Source organism: Salminus brasiliensis, chromosome 16, assembly GCF_030463535.1.
Source record: "Salminus brasiliensis chromosome 16, fSalBra1.hap2, whole genome shotgun sequence".
Taxonomy (NCBI): domain Eukaryota; kingdom Metazoa; phylum Chordata; class Actinopteri; order Characiformes; family Bryconidae; genus Salminus; species Salminus brasiliensis.
This window is the reverse complement of record NC_132893.1, coordinates 2,007,691-2,021,944: the sequence shown is the minus strand read 5'-3', so window position 1 is coordinate 2,021,944 and position 14,254 is coordinate 2,007,691. Positions and strand designations below refer to the sequence as shown.

Here is a 14,254-nt window from a genome sequence, read left to right as displayed (position 1 = left end):
AGGATGATCCGCCGCTTGAGGGACGGAGACCCTGCCACGCACAGGCTGCTCATTTTGGTCAAGGACAGTGGGGAGCCGTCGCTCTCGGCCACAGCGTCCATCATTCTGTCCGTTGTTGACAGCGAGCCTGAATTCAGTGACCTCTCCAAGCACCCCAGGGACCATGCGCTCTATCTAATAGTGTCCCTAGGTGCAGTTTCCTTCACGTTTCTGGTGGCTATCATCGTCCTGGCTGCAATTAAGGCATACAGGCGCAGGCTTTCGAAATATGACAGCTCCTGCTGTGGATTCAGCTCCAAGGCCTCCACCACCGAGGACATGAAGTCTAATTTAAATGTGCGCATATCCCCAGTGCCCAACGGAGCTGTGGATACCATGGAGGTGAACGGCGGCGCTCAACTAGGTCAAAACTACTGCTATAAAATGTGCTTGACTCCAGAGTCGTCTAAAAGTGACTTCATGTTTCTGAAGCCGTACAGCCCAACAGCTTCAGCTCTCCACATAAATAATAGCAGGACAGCGGAGCACAACACGTCCAGTTGGAGCCCAGAGATCCATCGGCTCAACGCAAACTACACTAATGCTTCACCAGTAGAGGTACAGTGCAGCAAACAATCTTTCACTTTTATCTTTTATTCGCCCCTGCTGTTCAAAATACTGTAACTTTACATGTTTAATGTTCAAGAGTGACCTCTGTAGATGAACGGTGTATGGCATTATAATTCAATGACCATCAAAAACGCCTCACATTTAAAGGTGAGGACTAAATCTTGTCAAGACATTTAAGGTAAGGTGTATGTATTTGTCACTGTACAGCAAAATGTGTCCTCCGCATTTAACCCATCTGGTAGTGAACACACACTCACACACACACGTGTTAGGGGCAGTAATTACACACACACACACCCAGCCAACTTTACAAAGAGGGTAAAGGGCCTTGCTCAAGGACCCAACAGTGGCAGCTTGCCGAGCCCGGGAATCGAACCCGCAACCCTGTTATCGATATCCCGGCACTCTAACCGCTGAGCCACCATTGCCCCAATTGACAATTAATTGACATGCGATAATTATAAATAAACTTAATAAACTTCTTGTTGATCCAGCAAGTCTTGAAATATTTAGTAAAGTATCTATATGTGCCTTTTAGTAATTTTCTATGTTATATAGTTTATAAAATTGCTATAAACACTGTATACGCTATTATTAAATAAAATAACCAGTGTTTCCAAACCTTTGAATGTCTATCTATCTATCTATCTGTCTATCTATCTGTCTATCTATCTATCTATCTATCCGTCTGTCTGTATATCCGTCTGTCTCTAAGTCTGTCTAGTTACTGCTTCTCTCTCCTCATAATTAATCCAGAAGCTGTTTGTTTCTGGTAGATGGACTAATTAACTCATCCTTCACTAACTAATCCATGGCTGCTTTCAGTGGCAAAATGCCTTGCAGCTAATAACACCAAATGTGGGTCATTTGGCTCACTGATCTTAATCCCCAGGCTTAAACCAGTGTTATGGTGCTTATCCACTAGATCGAGACTTCTGACCAGCGAGCAAAGTTCAATCATCGCTCAGTAAATCTGAAATTTGCTGTTTTGTTGAATTTAGACCACAGAAATAAAAACAAAGCACTGTTAAAAATGCCATCAGTGTTTGACGTGGTAATATTCGGTTACAACAATCAGCCACAACAATAAACCACCTGTCTAATACTTGTCTAGTGCCACCAAAGCAGATCTGACCCTTTGAGGCATGGACTTCACCAGACCTCTGAAGGTGTCCTGTGATATCTGGCACCAAGACATTAGCACCAGATCCTTTAAGTACATTAAGTTGTGAGGGGGGACCTTCATGAAACACATCAGTGAGCCTTGAGTGGCCATGACCCTATGATTATCCTTCCTTTCAGCACTTTTGGTAGACACTGACCACTGCATACAGGGAACACCCCACAAAACCTGCCTGATGTCATCTAGAACATCACAGTTTGGTCTCAGATTCTTATGCTTTTTCTCATTTTTTGTGCTTTAATAACTTCAAAAACTGACTGTTCACTTGCTGCCTAATATATCCGGTCCTTGACAGGAGCCACTAGAGCCAGATAATCAATGCTGTTCACCTGTCAGTGGTCTTTGAATGTTGTTTTGTGAAACTGCCATTTTGAACATGATATGTATTTAACGTATGGGAATCAGGATTAACTTAAAATCTGTATCTCAATTTTACAGTTCAAACAAGCCAACAAAGACTGGACACTGTTAAAGAACCAACGGAATTATGCACACAAAAGGTACACACACACACACACACACACACACACACACACACACACACACACACATATACACACACACATACACACACACACACACACAGAGAAATGTTTCATGTGTTCACTGTTCTTCTGCTCAGTTCTGCCACTGTGGTGAAGACCCTTCAGCGTAGAGTCATTCTGGACCACTCGGATATGTGCGCCTGCCCGGGAGCAACACATTACTGGACCTGGGGCAGCCACACGTGGGGTAGGTTGATGGATAGATAGATAGAGATAGATACTTTATTGATCTTAAAGAAAATTTAGCAGCCTGTAGCAGTTACAGAATACAGCATTACAGAAACAATAAATAAAAAAAACCCAAAAAACGGAGTGCATAATAATGAAAAGGAAAAAATAATTAATAGATTGAATTAATTAATAGGCTGTGATAGCACAGTGATGGTCGTTATTCTAAAACAGTATTAGAGTGTTTCTTTAACAACAACCTTCACTAAGGAACAAAATTAGCATGTTAATTCACATTTTAGCCTCTCCTCACCCAGATATTTCACTGTAGTGTTAACTCACTGATTTTGCTTTTCATTTTAGCAGATTACAAAACCTCGGATGTTGGAGGTCTTGCAGATCGCTGCTGGACCCCTCGGTTTGACTACCAGCATAATGTTTATATCCCGGGAACGCCGAGCTCACTAAAACCACCCAGCCACGAAGACCTGGACATCTACAGCTCATTCTCAACGTTTGGAAAGAAGAAGAAACTAACGACGAACCACGGTCAGCTCGAGGACACTGTAATTACCAATGACCTTTTTAAATGAGTTTTTTAGACACACTAAAAAGACACTTTATCTGTATATACGGTACAGAATGTGTGTGTGTGTGTGTGTGTGTGAGTGTTTATTTTAGTTTAATTTCGTATAATTGATTTGGATTTAGTAATGACCTCAATGAAACTGTATATTTCCCAAATAAAGTGTTTTAATAAGTGTTGTATCCTTCGAAGACTCTCCAGATCGCAGACGCTGTCCGCAGTGCTGAAACTACCCCAGGACCTAAACTGTGATGTTCTGTGAGAACAAACAAACAAACAAAAAACGAAATAAGCTAGCTGAAAGTTATCTGATTATGTGTGATTAAGTGTTTTATATATTAAATCGCTTTGTGATTAAATTTAACTAAAACGTATTTTATAAATGTATAAATATTTATTATTTTGGAAAATTTACGAAAAGCAAAACAAGATAGAAACATCTACGCATTGCATTTATTTGACCAAGAGCAGCATAAAAACCTCCAGCTAGTGATCCAAGCCAAGGATGCTGGGTTTCCCCCCACTGGTCACCAACATGATCTCGAATTTAATGAAGCTAAAACGCTAAAAGCATCTCATAGCTGTATAAAGATATTTTTTTATTTAGGCCAATTTACAAAATGTTACCTGTAACACAAGATAAGTACTTCTCAATATTTTTTAGTTAAATGTTTTCTCCCACCATATAACTTTTTAAACATCGATTTAAGACTTTAAATTAAGTTTATGTATGAAATGAATGTTGAATATTGGTGATGATATTTAACATAGTTGTTTGAAGGTGGTCTCATAGTTCACTTTTAGTGGTTTCACTTTCCTAGAATGAAAGTTTCCTAATTAGTTATTTGCTTCTAGAAAAAAATTTGGATTGCTACAGAACCTGGGAACTATGTGGTGGGTCATAAACTTCTGCAGTTAAAGTGACTTAATAGTTCTTGAATTGTATGAACGTACGGTAATAGGAAGAACATTTAATTTACACAGGACCTGTGTCCTGAAAAGTTTCCATTAATAGTTCTAGAAATGTTTCTAGAAAGAATTTTAAATTGCTACAGAACTTAAGAATTATACAAAAAGTCTTTAACGTTTATAGTAAAAGTCAAATTATTGGTGTAGGGCCTTTTCACTGTGTGGATGTCCGTTCAACTATCCAAGTAAAGGTTTCTTAATGGTTGTACACTATGAACAGTTTCGATGTTTGAATACATTTAAAACACTGCTTTTTATTTTTATAAGCTATTTTTCGCTTTGTGATGTTTTATATTATTTATTAGAACTAGTTTGAACTTGGTAATTTTGGTTTCAACTTTTTTATCACGTGTGGGGAATGTTAAACTTAAATCCACGAGCTATAAATTGAAAATTAGCTTAGGGAATTTGGTTCTCCTATGGAAGTACTCTCGACACCTTAACTTCATCAGCATATGACCATCAATAGTTTGAGTCATTGTTTTTTATCCAGTATTTATTTTTAAACACTGTATAATGCTGTCCTATTCGCACGGTGTCGCTGCTCAGTGGAAAATCACTGTTATAGACTCAAGCTAAAATGGGCGGTGGTTGAGTTTTTTTTTTTTTTATGTCATTCTGAGATCAGCTTTGCTGGATTTGCTCGTAAGGCATTAGGCTCAGAATGCCACTGAGGGCGCTGTTCTCGGCTCAGCTTTGACGGACCCGTTTTCCACCACTGGCTTGGGGTGTGTGTGTGACAGAGAGAGTGTGTGTGTGTGACAGAGAGAGTGTGTGTGTGTGTTTGAGGAAGCCATGACAGCCCAGGCTGCTTTGTAGCGAATGTGAAGTCCCCAAGCCTTATATCTAAAATGCCTGAACTGGTCTGTCTGAAGCGAATCGCTCGCTGTTGATCATCAGCTTTGATCGCCATCGTCTCTTTTCCTCCTTCTCCTCCTCGCTCACTCCTCGCATTCCCGTGCCTTCGCGCTGCCGAAGATGTGGCAGCTCGGTTTCGTAGCTCTTTCCGCTGTCTGGAGCTTCGCTTCGGGTGTGACACGTTACTCCATCCCGGAGGAGATCGCGGAGGGATCCGTGGTGGCGAATTTGGCCGCCGATTTGGGGCTGGAGGCGCAGGCTCTCGCGGAGCGCAAGGTAAAGCTCGACTATATCCTCAGCAAGAAATACCTAGACGTGAACAAAGAGACGGGCGAGTTGTTCATAGCCGAGAAAATCGACAGGGAGTACTTATGTCCGGCCAAAACGTCATCGTCTTGCTTTCTAAAAATGGACGTTATCATTGAAAGTCCAATACGCATCTTTAACATTGAGCTGGAGATCATGGACATAAATGATAACGCCCCACAGTTCAGGAGGGAGCGTATAACACTGGATATCTCAGAAGCAGCGACGCCTGGGGAGAGGTTTTCTATTACCAATGCGGTGGACGCTGATGTTGGGGTCAACTCAATCGAGACGTATTACTTGAGTGACAGCAATGAGTTTACTATAGAAATCCAGTCTGGCAGTGATGGGACTAAGTACGTAGACTTGGTGCTTAAGGATACGTTAGATAGAGAGAAGCTGGCTGTGCACAATCTTATCCTCACAGCTGTGGATGGAGGCACTCCTGCACGCTCAGGTACGGCCAGCATCATAGTTCAGGTGTTGGACATCAACGACAACGCTCCCCAGTTTGATCAGGAGGTGTATCCAGTGGACATCATTGAAAATGCATCGATTGGAACCCTAGTTTTGCAGCTCAACGCGACTGATTTAGACGAAGGAACAAACGCAGAAGTGGAGTACTCTTACACTTTGTATACTTCTGAGAAAACTCAGGAAAAGTTCTCACTGGATCCCAACACTGGAGAGATCAGGGTAAGAGACTTGATCGATTTTGAGGAGGTCAAAAGTTTTGATATGTACGTGGAGGCCAGAGACAAGGCAGCGAACCCTCTTTCGGGCCAGTGCAAAATATCAGTGTCAGTTACTGATATTAATGACAATTATCCAGATATCACGGTTAAGTCTTTAAAAAACTCCATCAGAGAAGATGCAGAAGTAGGTACAGTGATAGCTGTGGTCAGCGTGAGTGACAGAGACTCGGGACGTAATGGGGAACTCAACCTTTCCATACAAAATGCAGCCTTGTTGCCCTTCATGCTAAGCAAGTCAGCAGAGGATTACTTTGAGCTGATGGTCAAAGAGCCTTTAGACCGAGAGAAAGTGTCTAGGTATGAGATTACACTCCACGTTACTGATGAAGGAGCTCCACCACTGACTGATAATGAGACTATCACCTTGGAGGTCCTGGACGTGAACGATAATGCACCAGTGTTCCCCCAAACTTCTTACACCATCCACCTGGTGGAAAACAATGAGCCTGGGGCGTTGCTGTGCTCTCTCACTGCTCATGACCCTGACCTAAATGAAAACCAGTATCTGGTTTATTTTATTGTGGAGAAGGAGATTGCTAACACATCAGTATCAATGCTGTTCTCCATCAGCCCAGAGAATGGTGACCTCTATGCTTTGCGTACATTCGACTATGAACGTGAGAAGGAGTTTCTCTTTCATGTTGAGGCAAGAGACTCTGGTGTGCCACCCCTAAGCAGCAATGTGACGGTACGTGTTGTTATTCTTGACCAGAATGACAATGCGCCTCGGATCGTGTCACCTTGGCGTGCTAAAGGGTCTGTTATTGAAGAAGTTGTTCCTAGAGCCTCTGACAGAGGCTCCCTGGTGGCCAAAGTGATCGCACTGGATGCAGACTCAGCACAGAACTCCCGCATCACCTATCAGTTCTTACAAGTCACTGATGCAACGCTTTTTACCTTGGACAGCTACAACGGCGAAATCCGCACCGCCAGAATGTTTACCTACAGGGATCCCAAACAGCAGCGGCTCATCGTTATCGCCAAGGACAACGGTGAGCCTCCTCACTCAGCCACCGTCACCATCAAAGTCTCCACCACGGAGCACGAGATCACACAGTTCACCGAAACCACAGAGGTGCCCATAGAGTATGACCTGTTCACAGATCTAAACCTGTACCTGCTCATAGGCCTGGGCTCAGTGTCATTTCTGCTTCTTATCACTATCTTGGTCATCATTGTGCTGAAGTGCCAGAAAGGGTCCACCAAAGCAGCTCCTCAGGGACGGAACAGCATTGTCAGCCAGAGGAACTCCACCATTGCTGACTCCACGCTCATCTCCAGTGATGCTTACTGGTACAGTTTGTTCCTGGCTGAGACCAGAAAGGGGAAGGTAGTGGTTCGACAGCCATTACCCAACGGCTCTGGCTTTTTTGTGTCCAGTATACCCAGGAGCTCAGCTCTGACCGGGACCAGTGAATCAAGGTCTTCTACTTTACAGGTACAGTAATTCATGTTTTTACTCACATATTTTATACATAATTATACAGTGTAATGACATGATTGATTTTATGGTTTCGACCTTAAAAACTATACATTTTGACAATATATTTTCTAAATATCTTATTTTCATCTGAAGGACATTCTAAGAACATATTTCTACATGATTTCCTTGTTTACAATTTCCTTGTTTTTATATAAATAATGCATAATTTCTTTAAAGAGCTAAAAAAAAATGTAATTGTGGAATAAAACATTTTCACTTGATAAATAAGCTAATCTTATAAAAATCGTACAATATAAAAACTATAATATTACACATTTAGTTTCATCAATACAAGTATGTGTAAAATAAAGTAAAGCAGGAAACAGTAATTGTCAAGTCAAGTCAAGTCAAGTCAAGTCAAGTCAAGTCAAATATTTTATTCATGTGCAACCATTTAAATCATGTACATTCAAAATATGATTATTTTCAATGTATGACAGACTACACAAAATTTCCCTACACTTCACAGCTCAAACATTAGCTGCAATTCAACCTGTGTGAAGACTTAATGATAAATGGACGCAAAGAGGTTTAGAACATACCAAGGCATAATATTCAGTAACTACAGGGACTTCTGTTCAAACTGGTGGGGCTATTCTGTGGTAATAGATGTTTGTAATAACACTTTCCATGGCCCGCTGTCAGCCCACTGCTTTTTTAAAGGGGCTAAGAGCATGTTTACTTCTGCAGTAAATTAAAATACAATGTTTGTATTGACAATATGGGTTTAATAAGGGATTACATTGAAGTTATTTATTACATGTGTTACATGTATTACATGGGGGGCTCGAGAACAAGTGAGAATGAGGGCAATGAGAGAGTTAAAGCAAGAAAGTGTATACCTTTCTGGCCTCTCTTGCTAATCATACTGTCACTTAGGCTGTAAAGCATAAAGAACAGTTTAGGTTACTTCAATCTAGGTGACAACATAATTCTTGGCTGTTAAGCTCAAAAACTCCAGGCTCAGACAGGTGAGCCTGTTACAGGACAACGACTGAGAACCCCTATCCCTGATACCCTTTTCCCCTTGTTGAGTGATTATTTGCTCAGCTCTTATCTAATGCCTGTATTTAAAATGCTTGTTTCTTCTCTGCATTCTGAAGTATTCAAAATGAAAGGAAGTCCAGTCTGCTTTCGGAGGTATGCTGGTTACTATAAGCTGTGATTTGGTGTAGTAGTGTTTAGTGGCCTGTTTATATCCTGCTCAGTGTTGGTGCAGCTCTCTCTCTACTGCTCTTATGAAGAAGAGCCTTCAGATGTATCATTCCCAGAGAGTGAAGAGAGACCTACACACATGCAAGCACATGATCATACAGTACTTACACACAGACACACATATGTACACACCCTGTCCTCCTTATCCCTGCACCTATTTCCACTCTCCTTGACCCACATCTTAATGTTCTGTTGATTGGATATTATGAATGTTAGACTGTAAAACTCATGATAGTGAAACACTGGTCCCTCTTAACTCTGTAATGTTCTGCATGTTCTCATCAAGTGGCCCTTGGGGGAATCTTTAGTGCCATCTTAAAGGTTTCTGTGTTAAACTACCATTCAGACGTTTGGACCAATGTTGTCAATAAAATATTTGCTATTCATTTGCAGACATGGGTAAACATTTTCAAAAATCCCTTATTCAAGTATATTACAGTCAGTAGTGATTCTAGTACAAATGCACTAGTACTACTAGTATACATAATGTGTATTTACCTGGGTTGGTGGTGTTTAATGAAATGTGTCAATTAAATATACAATAGAGCATTGAACAATTAAGGGTTGATTTGTAGCAGTTTAATTGTATTCAGGCCCCTGGTGTCAACTGCACAGGTTAAAAATCTGTGGGGAAATGGTCATTTCTTTGCTGTTGACTAATTATGTGGTGTTTTTTTTACAGGAATCTAGCAGTGATCTGCCTTGATCTCAGCTCTTCCTCGCTGACAATTCTTCCAGTGGAACGATTGAGTTGACTTAATTGGAAGACCAGACCTGTGATAAGACCATTCTGATGGAAATGGAAATGAGTTATTTGACTCAAAGTGTCACCCAGATTCATTGCCAACTCATACCCACATAAAGAATGAGTTTACATGGAAAAGAAGACTATAATAGGCTCAACATGGCTTACATAAGTGGGGAGTAAAATGCCTTCTGGAAAAGGAGAAAATAAATAGATCAATTCCAATGGTGGAAAAGTGTGAATTCCCTGTTTAGTATTGGAATGTCTGCCCCCTTCACTCAATGAGGGATTTAACATTAGAATTTTACCCACCTTCTTTGATGATATGGACATAAATAATCACATGGCAAGCAGCCGGACATGAAAACAAAACAAAACAAAACAAAAAAATAATAATTTTGGCTGTTTTGGAATTTGATGTTATGTATTTCTGCATGCCTTCAGTGATCACTGGGACCATAACCCTCATAAATTATTAAATACTGTACTATAGTTTCATACAATTTATAATCAGAACAGCACAATTATCTGAGAAAGGCATGGGAAGTGAAATGTTGGCCTTTTATAGTATATATTATACATGTAACATACCAGGTGTTTCCTATGACATGTAGTTCTAAAAGTCTGAGACCACATTAAATATCTAGGTGTGTTTCATTTACAAATGGATAAACAAATTTGTTACATTAATAATGAAAACACTCAAAATTTGTAACATTTAAAAATGAAGATTAAACTCCCATCAGAGGCTTTTACACACACTTGTGGTGTACATACAGCTGAAGTTCATGCTGGCATTAAGGCAAAAGGAGGGAACACACCACCAAATATAAAAAAGATCAAAGATTCTATTGTTAACTGAATAGTGGTGCTACTGTTATAATTTATGATGAAACAAATGTATTAAACTAGGAAAGAATGCTAAATAGAAGGATTTTAACTGTTGGTCTCTGTCTTTTAGAACCTGCTGTATGTGAACAACACATTTTATTCTATGTAGTTTTGCACTATTTAAATTGATCATATATTCCCACAATGTAAAAAGTACCAAATGGTGTAACAAGGTTTTTTATGACAGTGTTAAGCAACCCGACTGTAAATTCTTTAGAACTGTGTATTGTAACATTATTTTTCTCACCTGACGTTTGAATATGGTGCATCCCTTTTGAAAATGTCACTGTGGGTATAGCATGTACAAGTGGAAATCAGCTTAACATTAAATTACTCCTCTATTCACATACCAGCCAGATACGTGGGACAGTAGATTTGTAGCACATACTGGAACATTTCTCAGGTATGCTAATGTCTAACACTACTGCTCTGCCTTGTTATGAAGTGAACTACTTGCTTTCATACCCACTGAACAAAACAGTAATACACTGAATTTACTTCATTCATCCAACAATAAATACATCAATGTAAAGTAATATATCCCATTTGCGTGGATTCAAGTAAATTGATTCATGTTTGAATCAATTAAATTCAGTGTTTTACTTTTTTCGTGCATGCTGTATGCACCTGTCAGGAATGTGCTACTCAGTGTTTCAATCTACAGAATGAACAATACCTACTGTACTATACGAGAACACTATTCAAGGTTTCAACCTTGCTGCTTCCAGTGTACGTTCACTTTACCAAAGCTACCCACCAATCTGTGTAGCCAGCTCGCTATAATAGCTAATCCAGCCATGCACAGAAATGTAAGTAGCTTTAAAAGGTAAAAGAAGCAAAAAGTAGCACTTAAACATTAAAGCCAAAATGCTGGTTTGCTCTGATTTGATTAAAAATAATGCAGGTAACTTTATGTCCCCCATTAATTAATGTCATTTTGAGTAGACTATTAAAAGAAAAAAAATATCCTAAGAAAGGGAGCTAACGTGGCTTTAAATATTGTTTACTTAACTCAGAATTTAAGTTACAGTAACTTTACTGTAAATAAATGATGAAACCAATTGACTCATTTTACACAGTACATTTTTGATCGACTAAATTTGAAATTTAAGTAAACAAAATTTTAGTATCACATCTTTTGAAGTAACATGTGCTATTTCAACATGTACTACTAAATTCCAATAAATGTGAATCTAAGTTTATTCCAAAATAAAGCTTTGTAGTAAAATATTATATTTTTATTTAGATTGTATTCACTGCAATAAACCCAAAAGGCACACTTGAAATGTTGGAATGGTTGGAAAATCGATTGCCTCAGTAAAATGATTAAGTAATATTTGCTATTTAGTTGCTATTTAACATAACATATTAGTTGCATTTACATTGAGGGCAGGTTTCTAAAAAGGTCTTACTTAGAATAAAATCTCATTGAATTCAGTTAAAGGTTTTCCCTTTTCCTGTAAAGTTGACATTTTGAAGATATGAGGTTTTTGCATGACAAAGACAATATAAATTCCTGGTATTCCTTGCTTGTTTTTCATTTTTTTCAGGAGTAAATCAGAAACATGGAGTAAATGCTACTTATTGCTTCTTTACAATTTATATATATATATATATATATATATATATATATATATATATATATATATATATATACCAAGTTACATTACTCTTTAACTTCCTGGTATTGTGTAAGTAGGGTTTTGAATTATTATTTATTATTTTTTATTTTATCTATTGATTGAAGTGTATTATGTTCTGCATTATAGTATTTCTGCTGTGTTGGCTAGGTGGATGAAACTGTTAGACCATATAAATATTACACCGTATAAGCAACCAACAGTGTTTTAGCAATGATTTAACTTTCTATTCAAAAATCAACTAAAACAATGACGCACTGAATGTACTTGGACAAAATTTCTACATGAACAGAATATGTTTTGTCATTCAATTGATTTACTTCTGGCAATAACTGTGTAGTGAATAAATTCATGTAGAACAAGTATATCCAATGCATTTTTTTGGTGAGACATAAAAAGGAAGATGAGCTGAAAATGAGGAGGGGAGTGGAGAGAGAGGGAGTGAGAGAGAGAGCAGGAGGAGTGCAGCATAAATGTAGGTCACCAGCCTCTGTTATTATACGTGAGCTGCATCTAGATGGACAGGAAAAGTACAAGCTTACAACAAGGACATAACAGCACCCATAATCCTCTTGAAACACACCCTTTAGGGCCCATATCTTACATTTTTCCTTTTTCTCCTGCAAATTTTGGACTTTTGTATGCTTTTATAGATAAAAAATGATTTTACATTATAGTTATTCCAACTTTTTGTTAAACAGGCTGCTTTTGTTACTGTGCCTTTAAGACAAGATATGGGAGAGGCTGATTTTGATTGGCTGCTCTGTACTATTTCTTTATTCACAGTTAAACCACTGTAAACTAAACAGGATTATATATATATATATATATATATATATATATATATATATATATATATATATATATATATATATATACATCTGTTTACATTGTTTGTGTAACTTTAAAACTATCTGTTTTTTGCTGCTTAGTTTTCATATTTGAATCTTCTGAATTCTGGGTGAATGGTACATTGTTTGTACACTACACCAAACTCTTAGTTTGGCTTTCCATGATATGAGCCCACATGTGATAACGATTTAAAAAAATGCAAAAAGTGTAATATGTAGAACAAAAAAGTGTGCCTTTTTTGTTCTGTGCTTCATTTGGCAGCACAGAACAGTGATGCCTAGCTGTGAGTGTGACTGGGGGCTGGACTGAGTGTGTTATCAACCATCTGGACAGACCAACAACGATGTGCTAAAAGACAGACAGAGCTGAAGAGGAGGAGAAACTCAGATACACTGTAAAACAATTGCTGTGATGTCACTGTAGAACCACTGCAGGTTTCCCAAAGAACATCCTAGATGATGGTCTCTAAGTTAAATAGTGTAAATGTTTAAAGAAAGATTCCATATAGTCTCTAATTTAGAATTAGAGTTAGAAGCATGGTTCTTTATTTGTACTGAACAATTGTGTATGACAGTGTTAAGCAACCCGACTGTAAATTCTTTAGAACTGTGTATTGTAACAATATTTTTCTCACCTGACATTTGAATATGGTGCATAAATGTAACATTCTATACATTTAAAGAAAAATGCTAAATCAAAGAACTAAACGGCTTCTTTTCACAGAACTAAAACGGTTCTTCCATAAACTGGATTTTTGAAAATTTAATTATATGAGTACAATTATAAAAATATTACTCGAAATGTTTTAGGGGACCAAAACTGATTCTTCTATGACATCACTTCTATTTATAAGAGCATAACTACATTTATTCAAGCTAAATAATCAAAGCAAAACAAATGTTACAATTTCAGATAACAAATAACAAATCAAATAACATTTACGAATAAATTTGTTATTTCCATTTTTACAGTGTGATCTGATGCAAGGATCCAACTCTAGATGCTTAACCTTGAGTATCAGAGACCTTGCATTTAAAGTAAGTGCATTAGAGTGTTGTCTGCTGGTTTTGTTGTTTTTTTTTTGTTTTTTTTTTTTTTTTTTAACTTTTAAATTGCAGTATTCACTCTAAATCCAGTATATTTTTCCCTTTGAAAAGCCTTTCCTCAAATGTCCTTGTTGTAAATATACAGCAACACCAATAAATGATTTCTAAAGGAGATTCTGTCTGAATTACTATTTTTATAATTATTTTTATGTATTAAGGTCATGGGGCCTCTAATGACTTGTTCTAGGACATCTCAGTGCCTTTTGTCGATTGCATGAATTAGGATTCAAGGGTGGATGTATGGGGCTCTATGTAATATGAAGACATCGCTCACTGCATATGGTGGTCCTGAGCCAGCACCATTACCATCACTATGGCAACAGTCACCATGACAACCCTCTCC

General features: G+C 38.2%; 2 protein-coding genes across 3 annotated transcripts in view; both read left to right on the top strand.

The window, feature by feature from the left end:
• LOC140537220 (protocadherin-10-like) overlaps positions 1-3,343 on the top strand; it is a 5,200-nt gene extending 1,857 nt beyond the window's left edge. Inside the window, exons 1-5 of the mRNA XM_072659544.1 lie at positions 1-597; positions 2,231-2,292; positions 2,415-2,524; positions 2,872-3,071; positions 3,284-3,343. The exon at positions 1-597 is cut by the window's left edge and continues 1,857 nt beyond it. Of these exons, the coding sequence (XP_072515645.1) occupies positions 1-597; positions 2,231-2,292; positions 2,415-2,524; positions 2,872-3,071; positions 3,284-3,343 (1,029 nt within the window). The remainder of the gene's footprint in view (positions 598-2,230; positions 2,293-2,414; positions 2,525-2,871; positions 3,072-3,283) is intronic.
• A 1,375-nt stretch (positions 3,344-4,718) lies between these two features.
• LOC140537057 (protocadherin alpha-C2) lies at positions 4,719-14,025 on the top strand. 2 transcript variants are annotated; one of them, XM_072659218.1, is made up of 3 exons: positions 4,719-7,417; positions 8,566-8,602; positions 9,360-14,025. In XM_072659218.1, exons 1-2 carry the CDS (start codon positions 5,039-5,041, stop codon positions 8,575-8,577), a joined length of 2,391 nt encoding a protein of 796 aa, XP_072515319.1. In that variant the 5' UTR covers positions 4,719-5,038; the 3' UTR covers positions 8,578-8,602; positions 9,360-14,025. The 2 variants fall into 2 exon arrangements, with proteins under 2 accessions (XP_072515319.1, XP_072515318.1); XM_072659217.1 differs by lacking the exon at positions 8,566-8,602.
• Positions 14,026-14,254: the final 229 nt, after the last annotated feature.

Excerpts from the sequence above, each read along its gene's own strand:
- LOC140537057 (XM_072659217.1), top strand. The coding sequence starts at position 5,039 with ATGTGGCAGCTCGGTTTCGTAGCTCTTTCCGCTGTCTGGAGCTTCGCT. Across the intron at positions 7,418-9,359 it reads CAAGGTCTTCTACTTTACAG|GAATCTAGCAGTGATCTGCC; the intron begins GTACAGTAATTC and ends TTTTTTTTACAG.